The sequence below is a fragment of the Ogataea philodendri genome (assembly GCF_020536065.1).
Source record: "Ogataea philodendri strain CBS6075 chromosome Unknown scaffold5, whole genome shotgun sequence".
Taxonomy (NCBI): Eukaryota; Fungi; Ascomycota; class Pichiomycetes; order Pichiales; family Pichiaceae; genus Ogataea; species Ogataea philodendri.
The window spans coordinates 413916-438398 of NW_025764134.1; the positions used below are offsets into that span (position 1 = coordinate 413916).

The following is a 24483-nucleotide window of genomic DNA, read 5'->3' on the forward strand; positions in this document are numbered from 1 at the left end:
CACGACAAAAATCATATAAAATCGCAATAACTTTCCGCATCAATTTAGATTATCCATCATGTCTGCTTCTCCTATCGTTAACAACAAGCTTACTGTTCACAAGCTGAGCTACTACAATTACACTTCTCCTTTGGAGTTCAGAGAGGTCGAACTCAAGGGATACTCTGAAACCTCGTTTTTGGGCCCTACTCAAATTCTGATCAAAACCAAGGCTTCTTCTTTGAACCCTGTGGATGTGATTTTGTACCAGTTGACCCCAACCTGGCTCAAGAAGGATGTCCTCAAGGGATTCGGTAGCGACTATGCTGGTGAGGTTCTTCAGACCGGTTCTGAGGTTAAGGACTACAAAGAGGGAGATAGGGTCTACGGTGACCTTTTGAAACCATTTGGTCCAAATGGTGCCTTTTCCGACTACTTGGTTCTCGATGTTACTAAAGAGGACAAGATTGGAAAGATTCCAGACAACTTGTCTTACCAAGAGGCTGCTGCTCTTCCGATTGCCTTTGGTACCGCTTACGAGTTGATTACGAAGAACCATAACGTGAAGGGCGCCAACGTGATTGTTTTTGGTGCCGGTACCTCTGTTGGTACTTATGGTGTTGAGATTGCCAAGTATCTGGGAGCTAAGACCGTTCTGGCCACCTGCTCTCCTAAGTCTGCTGCAAAGGCTAAGGAGTACGGAGCCGACGTCATCGTCGACTACACGAAGGGTGCTGAGCACGAGTACAAGGAAATCACCGAGTTTGTCAAGAAGAACGGCAAGTTCGACCTCATTTTCGACAGTTGCAGAGATCCTGTTTTCATGGGCCGTCTGAAGGATGTCTTGAAGACCAGAAAGGAAGGTGGAAAATATGTCCAAGTTTTCGGTTCCACCACCATGGACTACAGGACCGTCACTGTTGCAAGCAATTTGCCAACCAAGGGAATCATGAGAGAGTTGGTGGCTTCCCGTCTGCCATTTTCCAAGTACGAGTTCATCTCTGCTTCCATTTCTGACGGTGGAGACTTCATCAAGGCTGTGGCTGACTTGAGCGCTTCGAACAAGCTCAAGATCCCTATCGACTCCGTCTTCAAGCCTAAGGACTACAAGAAAGCTCTCGACAAGTTCTACTCCGGCTCGTTCAAGGGTAAGCTCGTGTTCGACTTTGAGTAGAGTAGCATATAGAATTTCATGTTTGCCGTGTACGGGTGTGTGGTTTTAATAGAGTAACGTTTTCCCAGAACAAAAATAAATAATAACAGACCCTTAGCAAAACTTCTTTGTCAATGAGTAGGGCACCGCCAGTGAAGGGACATCAAAAGACGTCCTCTCATTCGTCAATTGATCTTGCTCGTCAATATGAATTAGACATCTCGAGAATCAACAAGTATCTGTTCAGAGAGGTGGATCAATCTGGCCATCGTTCAGAAAGATACCTGGCTCATGTTCGTGTTATTGAAGACTCCAAGTCCCAATCTGTTCGTCCTCCTGACAACAGTCCTGCCAGAAACAAGAAGGACCGTATTCTGATCCTGTCTGTGAGATCGTCTGGACGGATTCGTCTCCACAAGGCACGAGAAAACCCAGATACAAGTGTTCAGATCGGAAGAACATGGGATTTCGAGGAACTCACCAAAATCGAGCTAGACCCGGTGATCCCTACTGGTTTCATCTTTGAGATGACCAAGAACTACTTCTGGGAAACAGGATCTCCGAAAGAACGCAGGGTGTGGATCACCTCTGTACTCGAGCACTACATTCGCTATACAAGGGGTAAGAAACTTCCTCAATTGGTTAACTGTTCCGTGGAATATTTCCATCTCGGGCCGTTGCTCCAGAAGTATGGTCCTCAGGCTCCGTCGCGGTCTGCCACAGCAGAGAGCAACGGGTCTGGGTCCAGTGGAATCCGCACTGCTACGTCTGCCACGACACCTACAACACATAGTTCGCCTTCTAAGTCTTTCGGACCTCCGTCTTCGGCGCCTACGATGCTTGATAAAAGTGATCCTCGCTCGCGCGAAGTTCAACGTGCAGCTTCCGCCCTGAAGGGGGTTGATAGAGACCAGGAACGCAGAGACCGAGAGCTCAAAGAAAGGCAAACCAGAGAGCGCGAGGCCAAGGAAAGAGAGAGGAAAGAAAGAGAACGGAAAGAACTGGAAGCCAGGGAGCTCCAGAGACGCGAGTACGAGCGACAGCAGGCTGCAATTCGCGAGAAAGAACGACAAGAGGCAGAAAAGCGAGAACGACAACGACAGGAAGCAGCACGTCAAGAGAGAGAGCTGCAACTTCAAAGAGAAGCCGAAGACAAAGCCAGAGAACAGGAACGGTTGGAACAAGAAAGGAGAGAAGCAGAACAGACCGAGGCTCTGCGTACCCTGAATAGCAACACAGGAACCATATCTGCAAGATCCATTGAGTTCGTTGGACACCATAGATCTATGCAGGAGGTTGAGGACTACACACAGGATGATGATGAGTATGATGCGGTGTTTGACGACTATGCGGACAGGGAGCCCGAAACAGCACCACTAAATTTCGGACCAAGTCCGTCGATTCCTGAGAAACCCGAAATTGTCATTGATTCGAGTAAGGTTTCCTCGCCTGTGCCATACAACGTCTCGAATGTGGAGAAATTTGTTCCTGAATTTAGTGACTCAGAAGATGATCAAGAACGTGATACCACGATAGAGCTGTTACGTCCTCACGCCAGGTCCAGAGCGTTTAGTACCAATGGATCTGGAGATCGAAAGACTGGAGATTTGAGCGAACTTCTTGATGAGATCGGATGGGATCCGAAATTGGACGATTCCAAATCTCTGCAGAAGAAGCTGCTGAAGGAACTTGAGAGAATTCAGTTCCAAAGGATCGATTCCCTTACTGACGTTGTCGACTCCACGTCTTCAGTGAGTCAAGCTATCAGCAAGTCATTACGCGAATGTGAGACAATTGATCCAATCCTGTCGTTCTATGGCGTCCAGTTAGCTTCTTTCCAAGACGAGGTTGACCATATCGAGAAACAAGGTCATGGAATACAAGTTGAGGCAACAAACAAAAAGCTGCTGAAGAAAGAGCTGGATGATATTTTGCATTCTGTTGATATTTCTGACAGAGAACTCAGTCTTTTGTTGAACGAACGCATATCTACTGGCCAGCAAAACGGTGCTCTGGAAACAGTTTTGACCAGCTTGTACGCTGCGCTGACCAAGATCAGAGGAGATGACTCTGACGATGAAGAAATGGGTCAAATGAGAGCTTTGGAGGAGAAGAAGTCCAAGTACGAGAAGGCTACTCAGCTGTTCATCAATAACTTGAAGAAATATGTTGACCAGCTGTTTGCAGCGTCGGTTACCAGCTTGAACTCAAAGCTCCAAACAGACAAGACACTGGAGTCGATCAGACCTTCGATGGAAAGAAAACTCTCAGAATTGATGACATTGCAAGGGTTGATTGCCTTTGTTAAGCAAGTGTCTCCAAGTGATTACAAGGAGATCTTGGCCAGCCACCAGAACGCTTTTGCGCAATTCTATGTCAACTTGGTTACTGTGCTGACAGAGAAGTTCAATTCCGAGCAGCAGTCAGTGAAACATGTTAAGTTTTCGTTTGCAAACGAGCCAAAAGATCTGATCACACACAGATCAAAGAGACCGAAGTCGTCTGCCGGTTCTAGGAAGCCAACTTCCAACATGAAGATTTTGGAAGAGTTAGGGTTTGGGGCTTCGTCCCAGACAACAATATTGACATCTCCAGAACCTGCCGAGAAAGATACCCGTGGATCGCTGTTGCTCGAAGTGCTGAGACTCTTTTTCGACTCGTTGATTTTACATCAGCGTTTCGTGATCCAATTCTTCTCTCTGTCATCGTCTGAAGAGTATAATTTCTCCAACTTGACCAAGAAACCGCTTGCGTCTCGCGTTCAGGAGTTCACCGAACCTACAACTTCGCCAATGGAAGCCGATCGCGATGTCAGCGACCAGATCTTTAATGTCATGCATATGATAGTCGGAAATTCAGAGAATGGGTTGCTGAAGTTCCTCATGAACACCATCAAGCAAGACATGCTCCAATATCCAATCACAGCTCTATTTACACAGAAACTAGCACACGAGCTCTCCTCGACCAGTCAGGAGTACGTTGTCAACATGCTGACACGTACCGAGTCCAAGTTATCGTTGATCTGGACTAGACATCTTGACAGTCAACTGCACATTATCGAGGAGGAGCCTGCAGCATTAAAGGTCTACAAGTTTGTAAAGGCCTTCCCTGAGTTTGTGAGACGGATCGATGAGAGTCTGGAGCTGAATGGTGTGACTAACATTGCTGACTACTCTGTCCACACACAGCTTGTGCAGGACTACGAAAGACTGTGGTCTGCTATCAACTCAAGCTTGAACAAGAATGCCCAATTGACTAGCCACATTGACCAGGCTCTTGTGAGAAGCACGACACTGGAATCGTCGCGTTTGGATCTGACACAGACTATCTCGTCCACCGGAGACGGGGCCGGCAACCATCTTTCGTTGCTGTTGAACTACAACTGGTTAAGCGGAGAGATGAAACAGCTGGCCACACTGCCTCAATCAATCAAGACAAACATCGAAGAGCTGAAATCCAAGGAGCTCAACGATTTCTGCGATACATACGCGAGAACCACCTCGATTGGCGAGCTGATGTCTGCTCTGGAAGGAATCGACGGTCTTGTGAAGTCTCACACCAACCCGTCGCGCACCAACGCGTACTCCACTGCCAACATGAGCAAACTACTGAGCCGGTACGAGGCGTCCAAGCTGAAGGTGTCGATCAAGGAGATTGCGACGGAGCTGTCGAGCCAGATCACTGGTAAGATGACCAGCGACGAGGAAAGTGAGGTGAGTAGCTCCATTGCCAAGGATATGGAGAAAGAGCTGTTCAACAACTGTCTGAATTCGCTCAGCATCATCTACAACGTGAACTTCTCGAAACTGAACCAGGTTCTCAAGGAGTACTACGACACGCTCTCGAACCCGGTCGACAAGATCGTCATCAACTACAACTTCAGCAAGGAGTACCTTTAAATAAAGATCAAGGCTGTGCAAGTCAAATACAAAAAAATCACATTGCAAACGCGTTAGCAGTACAAGACAAGTAGACAGACATGTCGTCTGACGACGATTTTAGCGACGATGGAGATATTGTCTTACTCAATGAAGTACGCCCAATTCAGAATACCAACACAGCCATCAACAGGTTCTCCGAGGTGCGCAAGATCGGACAAAGAACGCTTGATGGTAATGTGGTGATGTTCCAACATGGCGACCAGACCACGATGTACGAGGAGATCCGTGAGACCAACGTTCGATTTGGGCCCACACATCATCCATTGAACTACAGCCAGCTCGAAACGTACATTTACCCAACCAATTTGGAATTAAGAGAATACCAGTTTGAAATCGTCAAACAGGCGTTATACCAGAACGTGTTGTGTGTTCTTCCCACCGGTTTGGGAAAGACGTTCATTGCGTCGACGGTGATGCTGAATTTCTTTAGATGGACCAGAGACGCCAAGGTTATTTTTATGGCGCCAACAAGACCGTTGGTTGCACAGCAGATCAAGGCCTGTTACGGTATTACGGGGATCCCAAGCGACCAAACGGCGATCTTGCTGGATAAAACAAGACGCAATCGTGCAGAGATCTGGAAGGCCAAAAGGGTGTTCTTCACCACTCCGCAGGTGGTGGAGAACGATCTGAAAAGCGGGACCTTGAATCCTAAAGATATCGTGCTCCTGGTGGTTGACGAGGCCCATAGATCTAAGGGAGCATACGCATACAGTGCCGTGGTGAGCTTTTTGAAGAAATACAATACGAGTTTCCGTGTTCTGGGGCTTTCGGCCACTCCAGGTTCTGACACTGAGTCTATCCAGGTGATTGTCAATAACCTGTTGATTTCCAGGATCGAGGTCAGAACAGAGGATAGTCCAGATACAGAGAAGTACATCAAAGGCCGGGATATTTTGAAATTAGATTGTGAGATCACCGACGAGATTGCATATATCGTGGACCTGATCTCAGACGCCATTTTGCCTGTCTTACGAAAGGCCAATGCTAGTGGAATCTACGACATTACAGATCCAGCGAAAATCAACCATTTCCAAGCAATGGAGAAGTCGCAGAAAGTTATCAAGAATCCAACGTTATCAGAAGGAATCAAGTGGACCTATTATTTCCAATTGCAACTTTTGGGGACGGTTGGCCAGTTTCTGCGAAGATTGATGGTCTATGGAATCCACACGTTCTATTCTTACTTTTTGGACAAGTTCACCGAGTTCACAACCAAGTACGACAACAAGAAGTCCACCAACAAGATTGCGGCTGGGTTCTACTACCATGCCAGGATCAAGGAGCTGAAAAACAGGGTGTACAAGATGATCACTGAGGACGAGACGAAAGCGTCCAGAGGAGAAACCATTAGAGGTGTGTTCTCGCACACCAAGATGCGATACATGGTGGAAGAGCTGGAGAGTTTTTTTGAGGAGCGACAGAAGTCCGACTCCAAGGTGATTGTGTTCACGGAACTTCGAGAGAGCGCGCTGGATCTTGTCAAGTGTCTCGAGTCTGCAAACACGACGCTTCGTCGCAAAAACCCGAACGGGCCAAAAGAACCATTCAGACCGCATATTTTCATTGGACAGGCCAAAGAGAAGGAGAAGTTTGACTCTGACTCGTTTGTGAAGAAGAACGGGCCCAAGAAGCGTGGCCAGAAAAAAGAGCCAGAGCCAAAGAAAGAAACCAAGGTCAAATCAGAGCTGAAATTACGGCCCACAGACAGAGTGGGCAGCTCAGAAGATGCACAACTGCGTGGAATGACACAGAAGGTTCAAAAAGAGCTGATTGCCGAGTTCAAGAAGGGCACGTACAATATTCTGGTTGCAACCTCGATCGGTGAGGAAGGACTGGATATTGGCGAAGTTGATATGATCATTTGCTACGACTCGACCTCCTCTCCGATCAAGAACATTCAGCGGATGGGAAGAACAGGAAGAAAGCGAGACGGAAAGATTGTTCTATTGTTATCGAGCAACGAGCGCGAGAAGTTTGATAAGGCGATGGACAACTACAGCTGGATCCAGAACCATTTGCAAACGGGGAATAACATCCGGTTCCACAAATCTGACCGTATCATTCCCAAGGGCTGTGATCCAAAGCCGGAACGCAAGCTAATTGAGATTCCAAAGGAGAACGAGGAGATTATCCAGGAAACAGACGATAGCGACAAGTTTTTGCGTCTGGCTACGCAGTTGAGTACTCGTGGAAACAAGGCTAAATCCAAGGCGAAAACCAGCAAGAAGTCCACCGACACGCCAGACGAGAAACAGCCCTCGATCAAGACATTCTTCATGCCTGAAGGTGTGGAGACCGGCTTCAGATCCGCTAGTAAGCTTGTTCGCAAGACCACGGCGTCGGATCCAGAACCAGAGGCCAAGAAACGGAAACTTCTGGAGGACTTATCTGATCTGGGCGAGTCCGACGACGAGGAGATCAAGCTACGAGACCTTTTCGGTTCCTCGGAGAACGCGCGTCGTAGCTCGAGCGCAATGGGGTCCACGATTGGGCAGTCGATTCTGCTGGCGAGCGAGGAGCCCGAGGAGCCGCAAAAACCCAATAAGCCGATCGAGCAACCGAAGGAATCGATTCTGATTGATCTGGACGAGTTTTCAGACGACGACTTCAGTTCGATGAAGATCGATACGGGCAAGGCCAGGACGTCGTCCTCGGACCAGTCGCCTCCTCTTGATAGTTTCACCGACGATACAGACCCGGGACTGATGAAACAGGTGGAAGAAGTGGTGGAAGAATCGGACAACGATTTCAAAGAAGGGTGTTCCATCGAGGAGGATATCTCGAAGATGGGGACTCAGATCAAGAACGTGCGGTCGTCACCAGTCAGAGAAACACCCGAGCCTGTTTACCAGCACGTATTATCGTCCGTTTCAAAATTGACTCCGGTGAAACTGGCCTCGTTCAGACAGTCTGCTGCCAAACCAAAAGATCCAGTATACAAGTCGCAGTTCGCAGACGAGGACGGGTACATGACTCCTGAGCAAGAATTGGAGTTCTACACACGGTATTTTGTCAAGATCCAGCCTCCAGATTTCAACCAGCTTGACAATCCGCTTGAAGGTATTTTGAAAGGAGCGGTAGCCGGTAATCTAGGGCACTCTCGATCTGTCTCGTCGCTGGTTGGCGTTGTGAATCTGTTCAACGACAAGTACAAGCTCGACCGACTGGAACGAGAAATGCGCGACTATAGCAGAAGAAACCAGCTTATCGATTTCAACGACGATAGCATTCTGTCGGAGATGATTGTTAACGACTGAGTACGGAGACGCTACCAGAAAAAAAAAGTTGCTCTAACTGGTATAATCTGGGGAAAAAGATTTAAACCATTTAAACATGAGCGGAGCCAAGGCTATAGCTGCTACTTTGAAAGAACTTGGTGTTGAGCATGTTTTCGGGATCGTTGGTATCCCTGTCGTGGAAGTAAGTGGATTGTGATTGCGCCTAACCAAAGGTTGCTGAGTGTTTGGTGGAAGAGGGAATAAGATTTATTCCTTTCCGGAACGAGCAACAGGCGTCCCTTGCAGCGTCTATCTACGGATACCTGACACACAAGCCTGGAGTGCTGCTTGTTGTTGGCGGCCCTGGCATTGTGAACAGTGTTGCTGGAGCGTACAATGCTGCATCCAACAAATGGCCGTTGCTGGTTCTTGCCGGGTCCAGTAGTCTAGCCACGCGCGAGAAAGGAGCGTTCCAGGAACTGGACCAGGTCGCCATGATGGATCGGTGGACCAAACACTCGTACAGAGTGGTGAACCCTGCTCAAACCGTGGATTATCTGGCCCAGGCTTATGTTCTCGCCCAAATAGGAGTCCCCGGCTGCACATATGTCGACCTGCCAGAAGACATCATCCTTGGCAAGACAGAGCTACTTTCAAAGATCAAAAACATCAACAGTTTAACTTTTTCGTTTACAACACCTGAAAAAACAAAAATCAAGAAAACAGGGGTGCTCCTCAAAAACGCAAGATTCCCGCTGCTCGTCGTCGGCAAGGGCGCCGCCCGTGCCTGGAAGAGTCTGCGGCAATTTGTGGACACGCACGAGATCGCGTTCCTGCCCACGCCAATGGCAAAGGGAATCATCCAGGACAAATCAGAATACAACATTTCTTCGGCAAGATCGTATGCTTTAAAACATGCAGACGTGGTTTTGGTGGTTGGTGCCCGGCTCAACTGGATACTGCATTTTGGAGAGGCTCCAAAATTCAACAAAAACGTGAAATTAATCCAGATCGACTCCGACCCGCAAGAGCTAGCTCGCGGTGCAACGCTTCTGACGCAGGCGCTTCACGGCCACGTGGAAACGACAATCAGAGCCCTGGATGACGAATTGAATGCCCACAAGTTCCCAAACCTGCCGGCAGAGCTTAAACAGGTTGTCTCACAAAGAGAGAAGGTGCTGCAGCAACGCGAGAGCGTGCAAAATCCCGACCTGATGCCCAGCCACAGCCAGGCGTTGGCCGCTGTGGAACGCAACGTACCGGCAACGGCGACTATAGTTGCTGAAGGGGCCCGCACAATGGACCTCTCCAGACAGAGTCTGTTGATGAGCGAGCCCAAACAGAGACTGGATGCAGGGACCAACGGCACGATGGGCGTTGGACTGGCGTACGCGGTGACGGCGAGACTGACAGCGGAGAAACACAGGATGGTGGTTGCGGTGCAAGGCGACTCTGCGTTTGGGTTTTCTGCCATGGAGGTCGAAACGTTGGTGAGAGAAAGATTGCCATGTTTGGTTGTGGTGCTCAACAACTCTGGAATCTATAATGGAGTACAGGATCCACTCAAGTACTTCCCCTACACACAAACGCCGCTGCCACCCACTTCGCTGAGCTACGGCGTCCGGTACGACCAGGTGTGCGCGTCATTGGGCGGAGGGGGATATTTTGTGGAGAGATGCAGAGAGCTGGACACCGTGCTGAAAAAAGGGGTGGAGGACGTTCTGGGCGGAAAGGTTGTTGTGGTGAACGTTTTGGTCGGATCGTATGCAAAGTTATAGTGGGATAACAGAACCGGTAGTGTTATTGAGCGAGCGGCTGGCTAATTGCCTCGTCGCGGGGGACTGGTTTGTCCTCCTTTTTGGGGTCCTTTTGATCAGGCTTCTTCTTTTTGATGTACTTGGACTTTTCTCTCTCTTCTAACGGAGGAAGCTTGGGACGCCCCCTTTTGCGCTTCTCTGTGGGAGGGTCAGCAGTGGCCACCGGGAACTTGCGAGGCCGCCCACGTTTGCGTTTTTCCCCGCCGGTCTCTGGCTTCTCGCGTTTGATTTCGGACGGTGCCGTGACCTCTGTTTCCGGGGTCGTTGACACGCCCGAGTCCTGCGACTCCTTCGGCGACGACTCTCGCGTCTCGGGAGACGCCGACAACGTGTACGGAAGCAGGTTCGATGACACGGGCCTCTTGTTCTTTGTCACTGGCGGGGGAAGAATATAATGCGGTTTGCCAGTCAATGCTAACGACGAGATCGGAGACGGAACATCCGGCGGCAAACTTAGCACCGGCAGTTTCACAGACGAGCGACTTGTATCTGAAAGCATCTGATCAGCGGCTCATGCGTTCGCGTGGAATGAGTGCAATAAATAAATCAGAAAAAAATTCCCAAAAATCAATCAATCACACGGGAAAAAAAAAGAATATATTAATTTATTTTTAAGATAACATTAATTCGGGGTGGTCGTGCGCCCACCAGGTTATACAATCTAACAAGTGCACTGATTGGCTGCTCTTGGGAACGGGATGGTGTCTCTGATGTTGTCAGCACCGCTAAGGTACTGCAAAAGACGCTCGAACCCTAGCCCAAACCCGCCGTGGGGAACGCTACCGTTTTTGCGCAGGTTTAAGTACCATGTAAGCGGACCGGCATCCATTTTGCGTGCTGCCATCTCCAGCTCCAGTTTCTGCAAATCGTGTTCTCTCACAGACCCGCCGATCAGCTCGCCGATGTCCGGGATAAGCAGGTCATAGCAGGCCACGGTTTTTCCGTCCGTGTTCTTTTTCATGTAGAACGGCTTTTCTTCCACAGGATAGTCCACCACAAACACCGGGCCCTTGAAATGCTCGCCCGCCAGCCACTTCTCGTGCTCCGACCCGAGCCCAGACCCCCATTGCGGCACCGTGGTGAACAGCTCGCTGTTCCTTTGTACAAGATCAATGGCCTCAGTGTAGGTTATCTGGGTGTACTTGCCGTGGGCCAGCATCTCCCAGCGGGCTTTTGCAATCTCCGGTAACCCAGATTCCCCGTGCTGGAGCAGTCTCTGACCTACGTGTCGCAACATGGCCTCCGAGAACCGCGTCAGTTGGTCCACTGTCTCGACAAACGAGATTTCTGCCTCCAACATCCAGAACTCAGATAAATGCCGGTTCGTGTCGCTTTCCTCGGCACGGAAGCACGGACTGAGCGTCCACACACGGCCCAAAGCAGCACTTAGAACCTCCAGGTGTAGCTGTGTCGAAACTGTCAGATACGCCTCTTTGCCGAAAAACTGCTCTTTGGAGCTCAGCTTCGAGGCAGATTCGACCCGAAACAGCTCACCGGCACCTTCGCAGTCGCTGCTGGTCACCATCGGTGGGTGCGTCTTGTAGAACGAGTTTGTGTCGAAGAAGCTTGTCAGCGCGCTCTCCAGCCGCGACCCCAAACGCAGCGTAGCACCGGCCTCGGGGACCCGCCATCTGTACTCGGGGATTGTCCGCAAGAACTGGCTCGTGTGGTTTCTTTTCTGAAGCGGATATAACTCCTCAACAGAGCCCAACACCTTCACGGCAGACCCAGGGTCCGAGGTCACCTGGATCTCGTGGCTCTGTTTTCCCTTACCCTGGCTCCAAACACCGGCAATCTGCACTCCCGCGCCCGTGCTCACGTCCTTTGGCAGCAAAGACGGTGGCCGAATCACACACTTGACGTCCTGGTCCGTGGTGCCGTCCACCAGATCAACAAACGCAACGTTCTTGGACACCCGCGACGATTTCACCCAGCCGTTGATTTTGATCGATTGGCCTATTGCCGGCGCATCTTGAACAAGGTCCCGCACACAAATGGGCAACTCGGTCGAACCTTCCGGCAGACTGCTGTTGCAGCGTATAAACCGCACAGAAACTTGTCTCGTTAAAGCTCGAGAGAACATTAGTCACTACTCATTATATGAACCAATTTTTCATTAAAATCTACACCTTGCACCGCCTGCAATCAGTAAGATCTACCAAACATGGTGAAGTTGATGGCCGGCTTGTCACACTTGACACACTTCTGGCCCTCCTTGAGCTCTGGCTGGTCGAAAGGAATACACAGCGACTTGGCACCCATCGAAGGAGCCTTCTCGTCGGTCTCGAACTCCTCTCCGCTGTCTTTCTTGGCGGACGAGTCCTTAATATCGTCCTCACAGTCAGCGTCACCACACCATGGGGCCAGGATGACATTCTTCTTGTTGAGCGTTGGCACAAAGTCCTTCCACTCGGTGACGATCTTTCTGTGGGTGTCGAACTTGTCCTTGGCGTTTTGGTAAAGAGATTGTTGGATGGTTTCCAAAAGCTTTGGAATGTCAGTCTTGATAGAGTCCAGCGAAACAGATACCTTTTCACCAGTGTCTCTTCTCACTGCCAGGGCAGAGTTCTTGGCCAAGTCCTTTGGACCAACCTCCAGTCTGATTGGAACACCCTTAAGCTCCCAGTCGGAGAACTTCCAACCCGGAGAGTAGTTTGTTCTGAAATCGGTGATAGTACGCACCTCCGAGGCAGACAGCTGCTCCTTCAACTCGGAACAAGTCTTGTACAGCTTCTCTTCGACCTCCTTGGTGGTCTTGTTGGTAATACCAACAGGAATGATCACGACCTGGTTCTGCGACACTCTTGGAGGAATCACCAGTCCCTTGTTGTCGGAGTGGATCATCACCATGACACCAATGACTCTAGTAGACAGACCCCAAGAAGTCTGGTTAGCAAAAATCTTTGGATGCTCAGGACCAAGAGGGTTTTCCACAGAAATGCCGAACATCTTGGAGAAGTTCTGACCCAAGTGGTGAGAGGTAGCACCCTGAATACCTCTTCCACTGGTTGGAATGTAACCTTCACATGTGGTGGTGTACAATCCTCCAGCAAACTTCTCGTTCTCGGTCTTGACACCCTTTATCACAGGAACAGCAAGTAGTTCCTCGTACACTCCGGCGTAGAGGTCCAAGATTAAACGCACCTGTTTTCCGGCTTCTTCTTCGGTCAAGTGAGCAGTGTGCCCTTCTTGCCACAAGAACTCTCTTGTTCTCAGGAATGGCTGTGGGTGCTTGAACTCCCATCTGACCACAGAATTCCACTGGTTAAGTTTCAAAGGCAGGTCTCTGTGAGAACGGATCCACTTGGCATAGTATGGATACATAACGGTCTCACTTGTTGGTCTAATAGCAATAGGCTCCTCCAGGTCCGAGGATCCGGCCTTGGTCACCCAGGCAACCTCTGGAGCAAAACCTTCAACGTGGTCCTTCTCTTTCTCCAGAACTCTCGAAGAAACAAACATTGGGAAGTAGGCATTGGAAACACCGTCAGCCTTAATCCGGTCGTCGAACCATCTTTGAATCTTCTCCCAGATGGAGTAGGAAGCAGGACGCATGATGTAACAACCGGAAACGTCGTAGTAGTCAAGCATCTCTCCCTTGGTCAAGATCTGTTGGTACCAGCCTGAAAAATCAAGATCTCTATCAACGGTCACACCAATGAGCTTGGCGTCGTCGATCTTGGCGTCAGACTTGACCTCCTGTTTTGGCTCCTCCTTGGCGGCAAAGTCGACCACAGTAGGCTCGAAAGTGGCCAGGAACTCGTGGATCTTTTCTCCAGTCAAAACAACCTTACCAGTGGAGTTGGACAAGTAGTACAAAGTGGAGTCAGATTTGATGCTATGTTCAAGAAGAACACGAACCTTGCCAACATGGTCGTTTCCAAGAGAGGCAATAGTGAACTCCTTAGCAGCAGTGTTGAAAAATTGCTGGGTGAGCTCGTCGGCAGCCAATCTAGGCTCCTTCACAGAACCTGCTTTTGCAATAGCCCCTCCTGGAGTAGGCACAGAAGCAGGCGCAACAACAATAAGAGGAACTGGAGTGGCTGTCTTTGCGGTCTTAGGCTTGAAAACCAACGACTTCAGAGCAATAGCACCTTCTGGTGTCGGCTCGCTAAGCGAGAGCATTGAAAGCATTGAGGAAATCATTGAATTTTTTAAAAAATTTGTTGGAGGAAAATATCCCCAAGATAAGCTGCTATGGAGAAAAATTTGAAGACTCTATTAATTTACCAGCGAGAAAAAAATTATCTATGGCTTACATCTTCCGGTGAAACGAGGATACAAGGAGCATTCTCTAACGGTGAACCGGTTGCACAACCACGCGAGGATTCTCTCGGTACCCAAACCGTAGCCTCCGTGTGGACATGTTCCGTAGATTCTTTGGTCGGTGAACCAGTAGTAGCTGGCAGCATCAATTCCTTCTCTCTTGAATCCATCGAGCAACTCTTGAGTATCCTCAATTCTCATGGATCCTCCAGTGATCTCACCAACAGTAGGCATCAAAACATCAACAGACTCGGTGACTCTTGGGTCGTCAACACATTTCTTCATGTAGAAAGACTTGATTTCCACAGGGAATCTGATAAGCAAGATAGGAAAACCAATGGTGTCCACCATCTTTCTCTCGGCAGCCTCAGCAATGTCGTCTCCGAACTTGAACTTCTCTCCGTCCTCGTTTGGAATGCCGTTTTCGTTCAACCATTCAAGAGCCTCAATGTACTCCATGCGCTTGAACGGAACTTGTGGTGCCACAAACCCAGGATGTAATTGTTTCACCAATGGACCAGCAACAGGATCTTCCAACACATAGGTCACAGTCTTGCTGATGACCTTCTCGATATGTGCCAGGAGATCATCAAACGTCAAGAAAGCCAATTCTGCCTCGATATGGGTATATTCACTCAAATGTCTTCTGGTGTGAGACTTTTCGGCACGGAAAGACTCCTGGATACAATACACGTCTCCCAAAGCTGGAAGACAGGTCTCCAGATAAAGTTGCGAAGACTGAGTCAAAAAGGCTTCCTGACCATAGTAGTCCATCTTGAACAAGGTTGAGCCACCTTCAACCTGAGTTTGCACCATACATGGAGGAGTCACCTCGGTGACTGCCTCTTCCTGATAAACTCTTCTGATGGCAGCCAAAAGAGCGGCACGCACCTTCATCACAGCAGACAAAGTTTCTCCTCTAAGAGCAAGATGTCTTTGGTCCAACAAGATGGAAGGATCGGTACCTTCCTGGATCTTGTTGGTGAAGGAGTCCTTACCAGATGGTGCCAGACCCACGACTTCGTAGTAGTCCACCACTAATTCCACTCCGCCAGGAGCAGACTTTCCTTCAGGCAACTTCTTGATTGTTCCATAGATGGAGAGCGTGGATTCGACGGTCAAACTGAGTGTTTGATAAGCGTTGGCAAGGTCGCCGGACAAGACACATTGGACGTATCCGGTACCGTCTCTCAAAACCACAAACGCCAGACCCTTTTGCGAACGCAAACGGTGGATCCAACCTTGGACTTTGACTCTCTGGTCCACATGTTTGCTGATGGAGCTGATTTTAATTTTCTGTGCTGGAGGAAGAGACTTGTCTTCGGTGACGGTAATCTTCATGGCCGCCAGCAATTTAGCGTTCTCTTCGTCAGATTTGGCAGCGGCCTCTGCGGCCTGCTTGCGGGCCTTTTCTTCCTTCTTCTTCAAGGATTCAACACCTTTCTTAGCCTTTTTTAGCGCGGTTGGAGAAATCTCGACATATTCCTCCCCTTGTTCGGTTTCTTTCGACACAAACACCTTGGCCTCAGGAGACTTCAGCAAAGCGTAAGAAGCAGACTTGAACGGCTTTGCTTCCGAACCATCGGCGACGGTGTCGTCGGTTCCTTTCTTTTCGTGGACAAACACACTCATGAAAATTTTGATGAAAAATAATTTGGCAACAGCTTTTTATATACAAGGGTTATTTCTAATTAGTCATTTTGATTGGTATCGATAAAAAAAAGTTTGGGAAATCGATTTGACTGAAAAAAACAGCAATTCTATTTTTACGACCCAATTTTCGCTCAATGGCCAAACGAATGAGTCTTCAGTCGCTTCCGAAAACTTCTTCGTTCACAAAAAGACTGACCCCGGATCCTCGTGTTCCTACCGTTGCTGTGGCAAAGGACCCTAACACCTCTCCGGAGGTGTTCCATATTGCCAGACGGCTGACGGACGGCGCCTTCACATATTGTAAACCGACTCCGAGGAAAGAGTACCATTTTATTACTGCATCGCCCGCAGCATTGGACACACTCGGCCTTGACCAGTCGGAGGCCTCGTCCAAAGAGTTCCAACAGATCGTTTCCGGGGAAAAAGTTATTACGGATCCGTTCCCGTATGCCCAGGCGTACGCAGGTTATCAATTTGGCCAATTTGCCGGGCAATTGGGCGACGGCCGTGTGGTGAACCTGTTTGAAGTTCAGAGTGCCAAAGATGGCGAGAGATACGAGTTGCAGCTCAAGGGAGCTGGAACCACGCCGTTTTCTCGGTTCGCAGACGGAAAAGCTCTTTTCAGCTCGAGTCTTCGGGAATTCGTCATTAGTGAGTCTCTGAACGCCATTGGCATTCCATCCACCAGAGCGTTGGCTATTAGTGTGCTACCAAGAACCTACGCCATGCGTGCACGTCACGAGAAATGTGCCGTTGTGTGCAGAATGGCTCCAAGTTGGGTCAGAATCGGAACTTTCGACCTGTACAAGTGGAGAGGAGACAGAAAGGGGCTGATAGAGCTCAGCGATTATGTGATTGACGAAGTTTTCAAAAATAAACTTCTGACCGACCAGCAGGTCTGGAAAGAAGTCGAGAAACAGGTGACGAGCAAAAATATTGTTCTTACTCGCTACGACAAAATGTATCTGGAGATTGTTGCTCGAAACGCTAAAACCACAGCATTATGGCACGTCTATGGGTTCCTGAACGGTGTTTTGAACACAGACAACACCTCTGTTTTGGGACTCTCGCTGGACTTTGGTCCATTCGCATTTATGGAGTATTTTTCTCCAGACTATACCTCGAACCACGAAGACAGCTCCAAACGGTACAGTTTTGCAAATACTCCGAGCGCCATCTGGTACAATTTGGTGAAATTGGGCGAAGATGTCGCAGAGCTGATCGGAGCCGACCAGGAATTGCTCGATGCTCCAGATTTTAATGCTGGAATAAAAGAGGAATGGATGGAGCAGATGATGAAACGGGCCAATGTGATTATCGATATTGGTGCCAGTGTCTATGAGAAACTGTTCATGGACGATTACCTAAACATTATGTGCAAGCGAATTGGCATTAGTCCTAGGTCGTCTGATCATTCTGAGGTCCTTGCTCCGATGTTTGAGATGTTGCAGGCTACCAAGATCGACTACAACGGGTTCTTCAAGACTTTACAGTCTGTTCCGTTGACGGGCGAAGTTGACTATGACTCGGTGGCCGAACTGTTTGTTCCTGACGATTTCCAAGAAGATTTGGTTAATGACTACACCAAGGAGAATATTTTAAAAGAGCTCAAGAGTTTTCTGGCCGTGTTCAAAAACAGAGTCGACCAAGAGGGTCTTTCAGACGGCGAACGGTTGGCAAGAGCTTCTAGCGTGAATCCGCTATTTGTGCCTAAAAACTGGATGCTGAACGAAGTCATTGAATACACTGTGGAAAATGACTTGCACCCAGATTACATTGACAAAATGATCAAAATGGCCACAAACCCGTACGATAGCACCAAATGGGGCGACGAGTTGCCAGAAGTCCAGAAGAGATGGTGTTCGGATGTGAGGTTTGGCCTGAAAATGGAGATGCGTTCGTGTGCTAGTTAGATGTTCTGGCTGTTCTGCTTGGGTAATTTTTCTGGTTCTGTGTGAGTACCATGGATGATTTATCATGATATTCTAGCCTGTTTTCGAAAGCAGTTTTGCGATGCTGAAGCGATCCAAGACGTTCACCAAGATCATGGACAATTTCAAATCCAAGCCCAAAATGAAGAGACAATTATCTTTTTGGCGCAAACCGGCTCCAAGGGCTAAACACTCTCACGAGATCATATCTGAGGATAACAGCTTCGTTTTGAATAATACCCCATCCAGTGTTCTATTTTCAGACGGAACAAACGCGACAGAACAGACTACAATTGACCAATTGACTGCGGTCAGCTCGTTCAGCAAAGAAAGCGCTTTCAAAGACCATTCGGAGAAGTTCTATCTGGTTCCAGGAAAAGAAAGACAGTTATCATCAGAGGCACCAACAGAATCCTCTTCTGTGTACTCAGATCACACCGACTTTGATTGGGTGTTTGATCTGCTCAGCTTGTACATGGATCAGGACACGTATGGGACTTCGTTCATGGACCCTGATTACGACTACTACTCAAACTTTTTGTAACGCAACTAACAATTTCATTTACCTAGCCATATAAACGCAAGTTGTAGCTTCTCAGAACTTCTCAATTGCCTTGGCAAATTCGGTTCCCTGGATTTTTGCAATCTCCAGCTCTAATGGAGTAACTTGTCTAGATCCGTCAGCTCCAGCAATAGTACCTGCTCCCCATGGAGAACCGCCGTGAACCTCGTTCAAGTTGGTCAATTGCGGGAATGCGGCTGCGTATCCCAAAGGAACGTAGATCATACCCTGATGGACCCAGGTAGACAAGGAGTTGACTGCGGTAGTTTCGTTACCCCCACCGGTACCTGTAGAAACAAAAACACCAAACGGTTTGTGGTATAAAGTACCTGCAGCCCACAGACCTCCGATAGAATCGATAAATGCCTTAAATTGGGCAGGGTAGTTACCGAATCTGGTTGGGATACCAAACAAGAACCCATCGTACTCCTTCAAGACGTCCGCGGTGATCACAGGGTAATCTTTCTTAGGAGGAGCATGCAATTTCTGCAGAATGGTATCTGGCAACGTCTCAGCAACCTGGTAGATTTCGGCCTTGGTACCTGTTTGTTCCACACCTGCCTTTGCAGACTCGGCCAGAGTTGCAATATGGTGATATAAAGAGTAGATGATAATCTGACGTCAGCAATTGATCCTAGCTCGCCATACTTACTGCAACTTTCTTTGCCATTTTATTCAGTTAAATAGAATAATGTCAAAATGATCTTCCTTGCTCCCTTTTTGTAACCTTTTTTCTCGCCCCACAATTTTTACTCAGCTATTACTCAGATTTCTAAGAATTACAAATTATGGCTGTGCAACCTTCAAACAAAATAATTGTCAATATTTTTTTCCCTTTGGCTTGCACTGCCCAGAGTTTTTTAGCTCCGTTCTTGAAACATTTGTTTACACTTAAAACATAATTTAGAAACAAATGGATAGCTTGTTTGAAACGAATAAATTTACCTATAAATGAGTCGTCAAACAAGTGATCAAGTGTCCCAGGGTGGCTCTACCATCAAGCCCTCGTTCTATTCGTCTTTCAACGAATCCAACCCCATCAGACGCAGCAGTTCTCAGTACATGGACGATCTTGGCCCCGAGACCCATCCCGAACAGGCTACCGAGCAATACTGGCGTTCGTTGCTTCCGAACGCTGTGTATTTCGAGGGCGACGATGTGCTGTTTGGAAAGATGTTGTCCATGGTGTATCAGAATCAGACCACTAAAAAGCTTAGCTCCATGGTTATCAGTGCTCATGGCCAAACCATTGTTGATTCCATGTCCTTGGGCAAAAACTCAAAATACTATCCCGCGATCCAGAATTTGCAAGGTGAGTCCAGAAAGAGCAGTGTCAGGAAAGCCCTTGCGGTCTCGAACCTGCGCACATTCGCTACTCTCAAACCGTCTACATTGGCTCTGATGACCAAAGTAGCTAAACTGGACCCAAATTTTGACTGGGACGAGACCATGGCAGGGAAAGTTGCTTCAGAGATGAAACTCATCGACAACAGAGCCCCCGCAGACGTCGGAGAGATGATCCTCAAGATGGGGTTCGCCCAGCAACGGAAACAACGCAACTCTCATGTCATTGACGTTATTTATTCCAACCTCGGGTCTCCAGAGGAAACCGACAAAAACAACGAGCTGGCGTTTTTCATCGGCGAACAACTGGAACATCTGTTTGATCCACTCACAGAGTACTCGCCAGAACCAACAGAAAAGGCCTACAAGCCTCCTTTCGACGGATTGATAAACGACGACTTTGACGATGTTCTGATAAAAAGTATATGCAACGAGCTGGTCAATGTCCAAACAAACTTTACGGTCTCCTTGGTGCATTTTTTGCAAAAGTTCTTGATCCCATTAAGAGTCGACGTGTTGGAAGGTAAAATCCCAAACTATACCACAGCCAAACTTAATCAGATTTTCCCGCCAACGATTGATGAGGTCACCAGAATCAACTGTATCTATCTGGACGTGCTCAAAGCTGCTTTGCCGTACGGAAGTTTCGAGATGCTCAGAGCTAGTGGTACCACAATCCCGTATTTCTACAAAGCACACATGAGACACGAAGCTGCCACGAAAAATTTCCTCAACCAGTTGGATGCGTTTCTTGTGGATCTCCAGCAAATTGGCTACCAAAAGCTGACGTACGACCAAAAAACAATCCAGTCGATCATGAACGCGTCGCTTAATTTGCCAAAGCTGCAGTTGATCTTGGATAGACTGGTAAGCTCGAAAAAGTGGCCTCATGAATTGCAACCACAGGTGGACGAGTACTACCAATCTTGTACCAACACCATCATCGCTTTCGGAAAAGATAAGCTCGCTCCATACAACCACAGAATCTTCACACCAACAGGGAAGATCCTAACAGAACTGGCCAGCGGATGGCCGTCCGACTTACAGTACGGTTGGCTCACCAGACGGGTGGTTGCAATTTTCGATATCCAAAACGTTCTTAAAAGCTCAGTTAAAAACAATGGTGTTATGATCATCTTCAGCGACCATGTGGTCACATTGGAGATCGTGGACGACTCGTACTACTACGAGCAACTGGAGACCACCCGCACGTTGCACAAACCGTCGATCGCAGATATCCTGATGCACTCGTTGGTGAACGAGGTTCCATTCTCGAGTCTGCCTAAGATGAGGGTTGACAAATGGTGCGAGATTGACAGCGTCGAGGCCCAGTTCTACAATTACAAAGGTGCGGCCTACGTCCAGCTGTTCAACCAGCAGTTTATTGGTGTCTACGAAGTGGCCAAGTACACCGGATCATATGTGATTGAGGTACTCAACAAGGCCAAGATCCTCAACAAGTCGCAACCTTTCCACCTGTTCCGCTCCAACGAGGGTCAACGCTCGCTGTATTACACTGCCCACGAACTGGAGTCGTACAAGATGGAGGAGATGAAGTCGTCGTTTGCAGTGTTTCTCAACATGCCGTTCGACAAGAGTCTTTTGAAGAAGTACTCCATTTTCGGGTTCCTTACTCTCAACTTTGATTCCGACAGAATTCTGATCGAGGGTGCCAGCGTTTGTCACAAACACGTCAAGTTTGATGTTAGTGCTGAGCAATTGTCGTTGCTAGTGTTGGAACAGGTTTACGAGATGTTGGACTACCAGCTATCGTACGAGAACCCAATTGCCAATGAGAACTTGTACAACAGACACAAGGAGCTGATGGTGAAGACGTTGAAGGTAATCAATTCGAGTCAGGAGGCCCGTGCAAAGGAGCTCAAGAACATCAAGAAAGCACACGAACTGCTTACCGAAAAGAAAGAAGAGCTGCCGGAGATGGTGGTCTCGAAACCGCGTTCCGACTCGCTGGACATGCTCAACAACAATAGAGTGAGTTCCACCAAGATCACCAAACCAAAAACTGCCAGTGTTCCGTTCTTCAAGCGGATCTTCCGCAGAAAACGGGCTTCTGTTGTGCCAGTTCCTGTTTCTAAGAAAGCTTCAACTGAGGAGCCTAAGAAGATGAACACAGTTAAGGTTGTTCCTGCTGTTCCTAAAGCAACTTCCGCGATGACATACCAGCTGCCTGCAGCTTATGCGAAACGGAGGAGTTCTGACCGGTCAACCATTCGCCAAGTCTCTGCTGCCGAATCCGACAATCTTGTGGACAGTTTCGGGCTGAACATTGATAAGGTGAGACCGGAGAAAGTCAGGGCTACTGTTCCTGCTGCTCCTGCTGCTGCTGTCGAACCTCCTGTCGATAACGCTCGCGAAATACAGTTGCAGAGATACTTCAGCGAGGCAAGAAGACAAAGGGCGGAGCACGAGAAGAACATCAAGGAACGGGGTATCAGTGCTGTGGTGGAGCAGAGGAACGCTCCACTAAACTCAAGGGGCCTGCTCTTTTCTCCAAGCGTGACTGCCAAACTACAGAAGCTGGGAACCGAAGAGCCAGGCGACAACTGGGCAGTGATGTCCAGCCGCAAGGGCTCTATGTTCGAGGCAGACCGCAGCATTGAGTCGATGGTGCAGAAGGTGAAACGACTGACCACCAAGTCTGTGGGAGAGAAGAACCAGGAGAAACACCACTTTGTGGTTTTACGAGATGCCCGGCCACTGAGCCAGCTGCCGGCGGAGCCCAAGAAGCCTAGTGCTCGGGTGGTGACGCCTGTGCAGGCAGCGCACGAAAAGTTCAAGCAGCCCGAGCCAGAGCCAGAGCCCGTTGACGAGGCCGACATGTTTGGAGACATCGACCTCACCAGCTCGTTCGACGTGTCGCTGCCGGATCTGACCGAGGACGTTGTTGTTTCGGACAACACGCAAAACGACAAGTCGGAGGAGGAGGAGGAGGACAAGTTCTTCACTCCAAGAGAGCCACCAGCAGAGGTGTTTGAGCAGTCAACCACCACTGTGAACGATGTTGACCAAACGTCGTTATGTTCTGCGCTACAGGAAATGAAGGACAACACTGTCGGAGAGGTTCTGGTGGACGTGTGGACCGACAAACGGTTTATGTCAAGCTCCTCGTTGTACACGGGGATTCTCAACGATGAGTCGTACGCTTATCTTGCTCCACTTCTGGCCGGGAACGTGACAGTGGACGGGGCTGCCACCAAGTCCAAAGAAAACCTCGACTACGATACTGTCTTCGCACGCAATCTGAAGGACAGCTCGCTCAAGTACCTGGCCACGCTAATTGATAACTAGACAGTCTAAATTTATAGTGTACAAAATAATTCAAGTGAGAAAAAAAAATTTCAAGAACCATGTCTGAACTACACGAGCTGTGTGCACTGCCACGGCCAATCACACCTGACCATCTGGTGAAACTGAAGGAGTATCTGTCTGCTGGAATCCCAGCAACGTACACTTTGGAAGAGGTGGACCAGTTTGAGCGCGGAGTGGAGGAAGAACTCAGTTCCACCACTACTCCCTTGCATATTATCTGCGAGAACGTTGCGGAGGACTTCACGGACGAGGAGACGCAGATTGTGGAACAGATGATTGACGAGCTTTTCCTGAACGGTGCGGGCTGGTGTCTGGTGAGCTCGAAGAACGAAACACCGGGATGTGTGCTGGATAGACGTGGGTTCCGTGGATCCAAATATTGGGAGCAGATTGTTGCTGCTGGTGTTCGTGCCGAGGTTTTCCTGCGCCATATGGAGTCGAATGTGGAGTTCATTGACGAGGACGAGATTGACGGATTTGAGGAGGAACAGGTTGCCGGTACGGTAGAAGAGGAGAAGAAAGAAGAGTACGATCCTGCTGGTGATAATGCCACCTTTTTGCAGAGCAAGCTGGAATACACCGATGACGCATTACTGACAGACAGAAAGGACGGTGTGATGATGCAGTGGGAGGACAAGCTCATGAAGGCGGGATGCGACAGTCTGTTCAAGAGCGCAGAGGACCCGGACAACGTGGTGGTTCTCAACATTGGATTTGGTATGGGTATAATAGACACCATGATCCAGGAGAAAAAACCAAAGAAACACTACATCTGCGAGGCTCATCCGGACGTGCTCGCAAAGATGGAGAGAGACGGGTGGTTTAAGAAAGAAGGCGTGGTGGTCTTGAAAGGAAGGTGGCAGGAAACGTTGCCACCACTTCTTAGTCAGGGTGTTTTCTTTGACGGGATATATTTCGACACTTTCAGCGAACAATACTCCGACATGCTGGAACTATACGACATAATAGTTGGTCTTCTAAAGCCGGAAGGTGTGTTTTCGTTCTTCAACGGTCTGGGCGCTGATAGACTGGTGTGCTACGAGGTGTACAAACGGGTGGTTGATCTGGACCTGAACAACTACGGACTTGGCGTGGAGTACACGCAGTTGGACGTGCCACAGACGACCAAGCCCGAGGCGGAGGGTTCGGTCTGGAATGGCATCTACAGACCGTACTGGACGTGTCCCGTTTACTACCACCCAGAGGTGCGCTTCATGACGACGGTGTAAGGGTGGGTCTCTGTATATCTTTTTGGTTAGGTAATCGGTTAGAATTTATTCCGACAT

General features: G+C 48.8%; 20 protein-coding genes across 20 annotated transcripts; 10 read left to right on the forward strand and 10 right to left on the reverse strand.

Annotated features, from left to right (window-relative positions):
* Positions 1 to 49: 49 nt before the first annotated feature.
* On the reverse strand, positions 50 to 1173 carry OGAPHI_006246 (uncharacterized protein; the record flags this gene model as incomplete). The annotated part of the gene is made up of 2 exons (XM_046207513.1): positions 50 to 1022; positions 1112 to 1173. The coding sequence occupies 2 exons, from the start codon at positions 1171 to 1173 to the stop codon at positions 50 to 52; spliced, it is 1035 nt and encodes a 344-aa protein (XP_046059169.1).
* On the forward strand, positions 59 to 1153 carry OGAPHI_006247 (uncharacterized protein; the record flags this gene model as incomplete). The annotated part of the gene is made up of 1 exon (XM_046207514.1): positions 59 to 1153. One exon carries the CDS (start codon positions 59 to 61, stop codon positions 1151 to 1153), a length of 1095 nt encoding a protein of 364 aa, XP_046059170.1.
* A 93-nt stretch (positions 1174 to 1266) lies between the features above and the next one.
* On the forward strand, positions 1267 to 5031 carry OGAPHI_006248 (uncharacterized protein; the record flags this gene model as incomplete). Its single annotated transcript, XM_046207516.1, has 1 exon — positions 1267 to 5031. The coding sequence occupies one exon, from the start codon at positions 1267 to 1269 to the stop codon at positions 5029 to 5031; it is 3765 nt and encodes a 1254-aa protein (XP_046059171.1).
* OGAPHI_006249 (uncharacterized protein) lies at positions 3504 to 4916 on the reverse strand (the record flags this gene model as incomplete). Its single annotated transcript, XM_046207517.1, has 3 exons — positions 3504 to 3771; positions 4336 to 4500; positions 4753 to 4916. The coding sequence occupies 3 exons, from the start codon at positions 4914 to 4916 to the stop codon at positions 3504 to 3506; spliced, it is 597 nt and encodes a 198-aa protein (XP_046059172.1).
* Positions 5032 to 5111: 80 nt separating the features above from the next.
* OGAPHI_006250 (uncharacterized protein) lies at positions 5112 to 8333 on the forward strand (the record flags this gene model as incomplete). Its single annotated transcript, XM_046207518.1, has 1 exon — positions 5112 to 8333. The coding sequence occupies one exon, from the start codon at positions 5112 to 5114 to the stop codon at positions 8331 to 8333; it is 3222 nt and encodes a 1073-aa protein (XP_046059173.1).
* Positions 5576 to 6937, reverse strand: OGAPHI_006251 (uncharacterized protein; the record flags this gene model as incomplete). The annotated part of the gene is made up of 2 exons (XM_046207519.1): positions 5576 to 6070; positions 6890 to 6937. The coding sequence occupies 2 exons, from the start codon at positions 6935 to 6937 to the stop codon at positions 5576 to 5578; spliced, it is 543 nt and encodes a 180-aa protein (XP_046059174.1).
* OGAPHI_006252 (uncharacterized protein) lies at positions 7070 to 7843 on the reverse strand (the record flags this gene model as incomplete). Its single annotated transcript, XM_046207520.1, has 1 exon — positions 7070 to 7843. The coding sequence occupies one exon, from the start codon at positions 7841 to 7843 to the stop codon at positions 7070 to 7072; it is 774 nt and encodes a 257-aa protein (XP_046059175.1).
* Positions 8334 to 8409: 76 nt separating the features above from the next.
* Positions 8410 to 10072, forward strand: OGAPHI_006253 (uncharacterized protein; the record flags this gene model as incomplete). The annotated part of the gene is made up of 2 exons (XM_046207521.1): positions 8410 to 8496; positions 8582 to 10072. The coding sequence occupies 2 exons, from the start codon at positions 8410 to 8412 to the stop codon at positions 10070 to 10072; spliced, it is 1578 nt and encodes a 525-aa protein (XP_046059176.1).
* On the reverse strand, positions 9361 to 10610 carry OGAPHI_006254 (uncharacterized protein; the record flags this gene model as incomplete). Its single annotated transcript, XM_046207522.1, has 2 exons — positions 9361 to 9834; positions 10137 to 10610. The coding sequence occupies 2 exons, from the start codon at positions 10608 to 10610 to the stop codon at positions 9361 to 9363; spliced, it is 948 nt and encodes a 315-aa protein (XP_046059177.1).
* A 162-nt stretch (positions 10611 to 10772) lies between these two features.
* OGAPHI_006255 (uncharacterized protein) lies at positions 10773 to 12194 on the reverse strand (the record flags this gene model as incomplete). Its single annotated transcript, XM_046207523.1, has 1 exon — positions 10773 to 12194. One exon carries the CDS (start codon positions 12192 to 12194, stop codon positions 10773 to 10775), a length of 1422 nt encoding a protein of 473 aa, XP_046059178.1.
* Positions 12106 to 13925, forward strand: OGAPHI_006256 (uncharacterized protein; the record flags this gene model as incomplete). Its single annotated transcript, XM_046207524.1, has 3 exons — positions 12106 to 12148; positions 12432 to 13209; positions 13700 to 13925. The coding sequence occupies 3 exons, from the start codon at positions 12106 to 12108 to the stop codon at positions 13923 to 13925; spliced, it is 1047 nt and encodes a 348-aa protein (XP_046059179.1).
* Positions 12257 to 14257, reverse strand: OGAPHI_006257 (uncharacterized protein; the record flags this gene model as incomplete). The annotated part of the gene is made up of 1 exon (XM_046207525.1): positions 12257 to 14257. The coding sequence occupies one exon, from the start codon at positions 14255 to 14257 to the stop codon at positions 12257 to 12259; it is 2001 nt and encodes a 666-aa protein (XP_046059180.1).
* A 51-nt stretch (positions 14258 to 14308) lies between these two features.
* On the forward strand, positions 14309 to 14878 carry OGAPHI_006258 (uncharacterized protein; the record flags this gene model as incomplete). The annotated part of the gene is made up of 1 exon (XM_046207527.1): positions 14309 to 14878. The coding sequence occupies one exon, from the start codon at positions 14309 to 14311 to the stop codon at positions 14876 to 14878; it is 570 nt and encodes a 189-aa protein (XP_046059181.1).
* OGAPHI_006259 (uncharacterized protein) lies at positions 14360 to 16009 on the reverse strand (the record flags this gene model as incomplete). The annotated part of the gene is made up of 1 exon (XM_046207528.1): positions 14360 to 16009. The coding sequence occupies one exon, from the start codon at positions 16007 to 16009 to the stop codon at positions 14360 to 14362; it is 1650 nt and encodes a 549-aa protein (XP_046059182.1).
* Positions 16010 to 16176: 167 nt separating this feature from the next.
* Positions 16177 to 17943, forward strand: OGAPHI_006260 (uncharacterized protein; the record flags this gene model as incomplete). The annotated part of the gene is made up of 1 exon (XM_046207529.1): positions 16177 to 17943. The coding sequence occupies one exon, from the start codon at positions 16177 to 16179 to the stop codon at positions 17941 to 17943; it is 1767 nt and encodes a 588-aa protein (XP_046059183.1).
* Positions 17944 to 18043: 100 nt separating this feature from the next.
* OGAPHI_006261 (uncharacterized protein) lies at positions 18044 to 18505 on the forward strand (the record flags this gene model as incomplete). The annotated part of the gene is made up of 1 exon (XM_046207530.1): positions 18044 to 18505. The coding sequence occupies one exon, from the start codon at positions 18044 to 18046 to the stop codon at positions 18503 to 18505; it is 462 nt and encodes a 153-aa protein (XP_046059184.1).
* Positions 18506 to 18556: 51 nt separating this feature from the next.
* On the reverse strand, positions 18557 to 19974 carry OGAPHI_006262 (uncharacterized protein; the record flags this gene model as incomplete). The annotated part of the gene is made up of 2 exons (XM_046207531.1): positions 18557 to 19138; positions 19900 to 19974. 2 exons carry the CDS (start codon positions 19972 to 19974, stop codon positions 18557 to 18559), a joined length of 657 nt encoding a protein of 218 aa, XP_046059185.1.
* Positions 19475 to 23176, forward strand: OGAPHI_006263 (uncharacterized protein; the record flags this gene model as incomplete). The annotated part of the gene is made up of 1 exon (XM_046207532.1): positions 19475 to 23176. One exon carries the CDS (start codon positions 19475 to 19477, stop codon positions 23174 to 23176), a length of 3702 nt encoding a protein of 1233 aa, XP_046059186.1.
* Positions 22063 to 23936, reverse strand: OGAPHI_006264 (uncharacterized protein; the record flags this gene model as incomplete). The annotated part of the gene is made up of 2 exons (XM_046207533.1): positions 22063 to 22937; positions 23249 to 23936. The coding sequence occupies 2 exons, from the start codon at positions 23934 to 23936 to the stop codon at positions 22063 to 22065; spliced, it is 1563 nt and encodes a 520-aa protein (XP_046059187.1).
* OGAPHI_006265 (uncharacterized protein) lies at positions 23236 to 24426 on the forward strand (the record flags this gene model as incomplete). Its single annotated transcript, XM_046207534.1, has 1 exon — positions 23236 to 24426. One exon carries the CDS (start codon positions 23236 to 23238, stop codon positions 24424 to 24426), a length of 1191 nt encoding a protein of 396 aa, XP_046059188.1.
* Between the last annotated feature and the right edge of the window lie 57 nt (positions 24427 to 24483).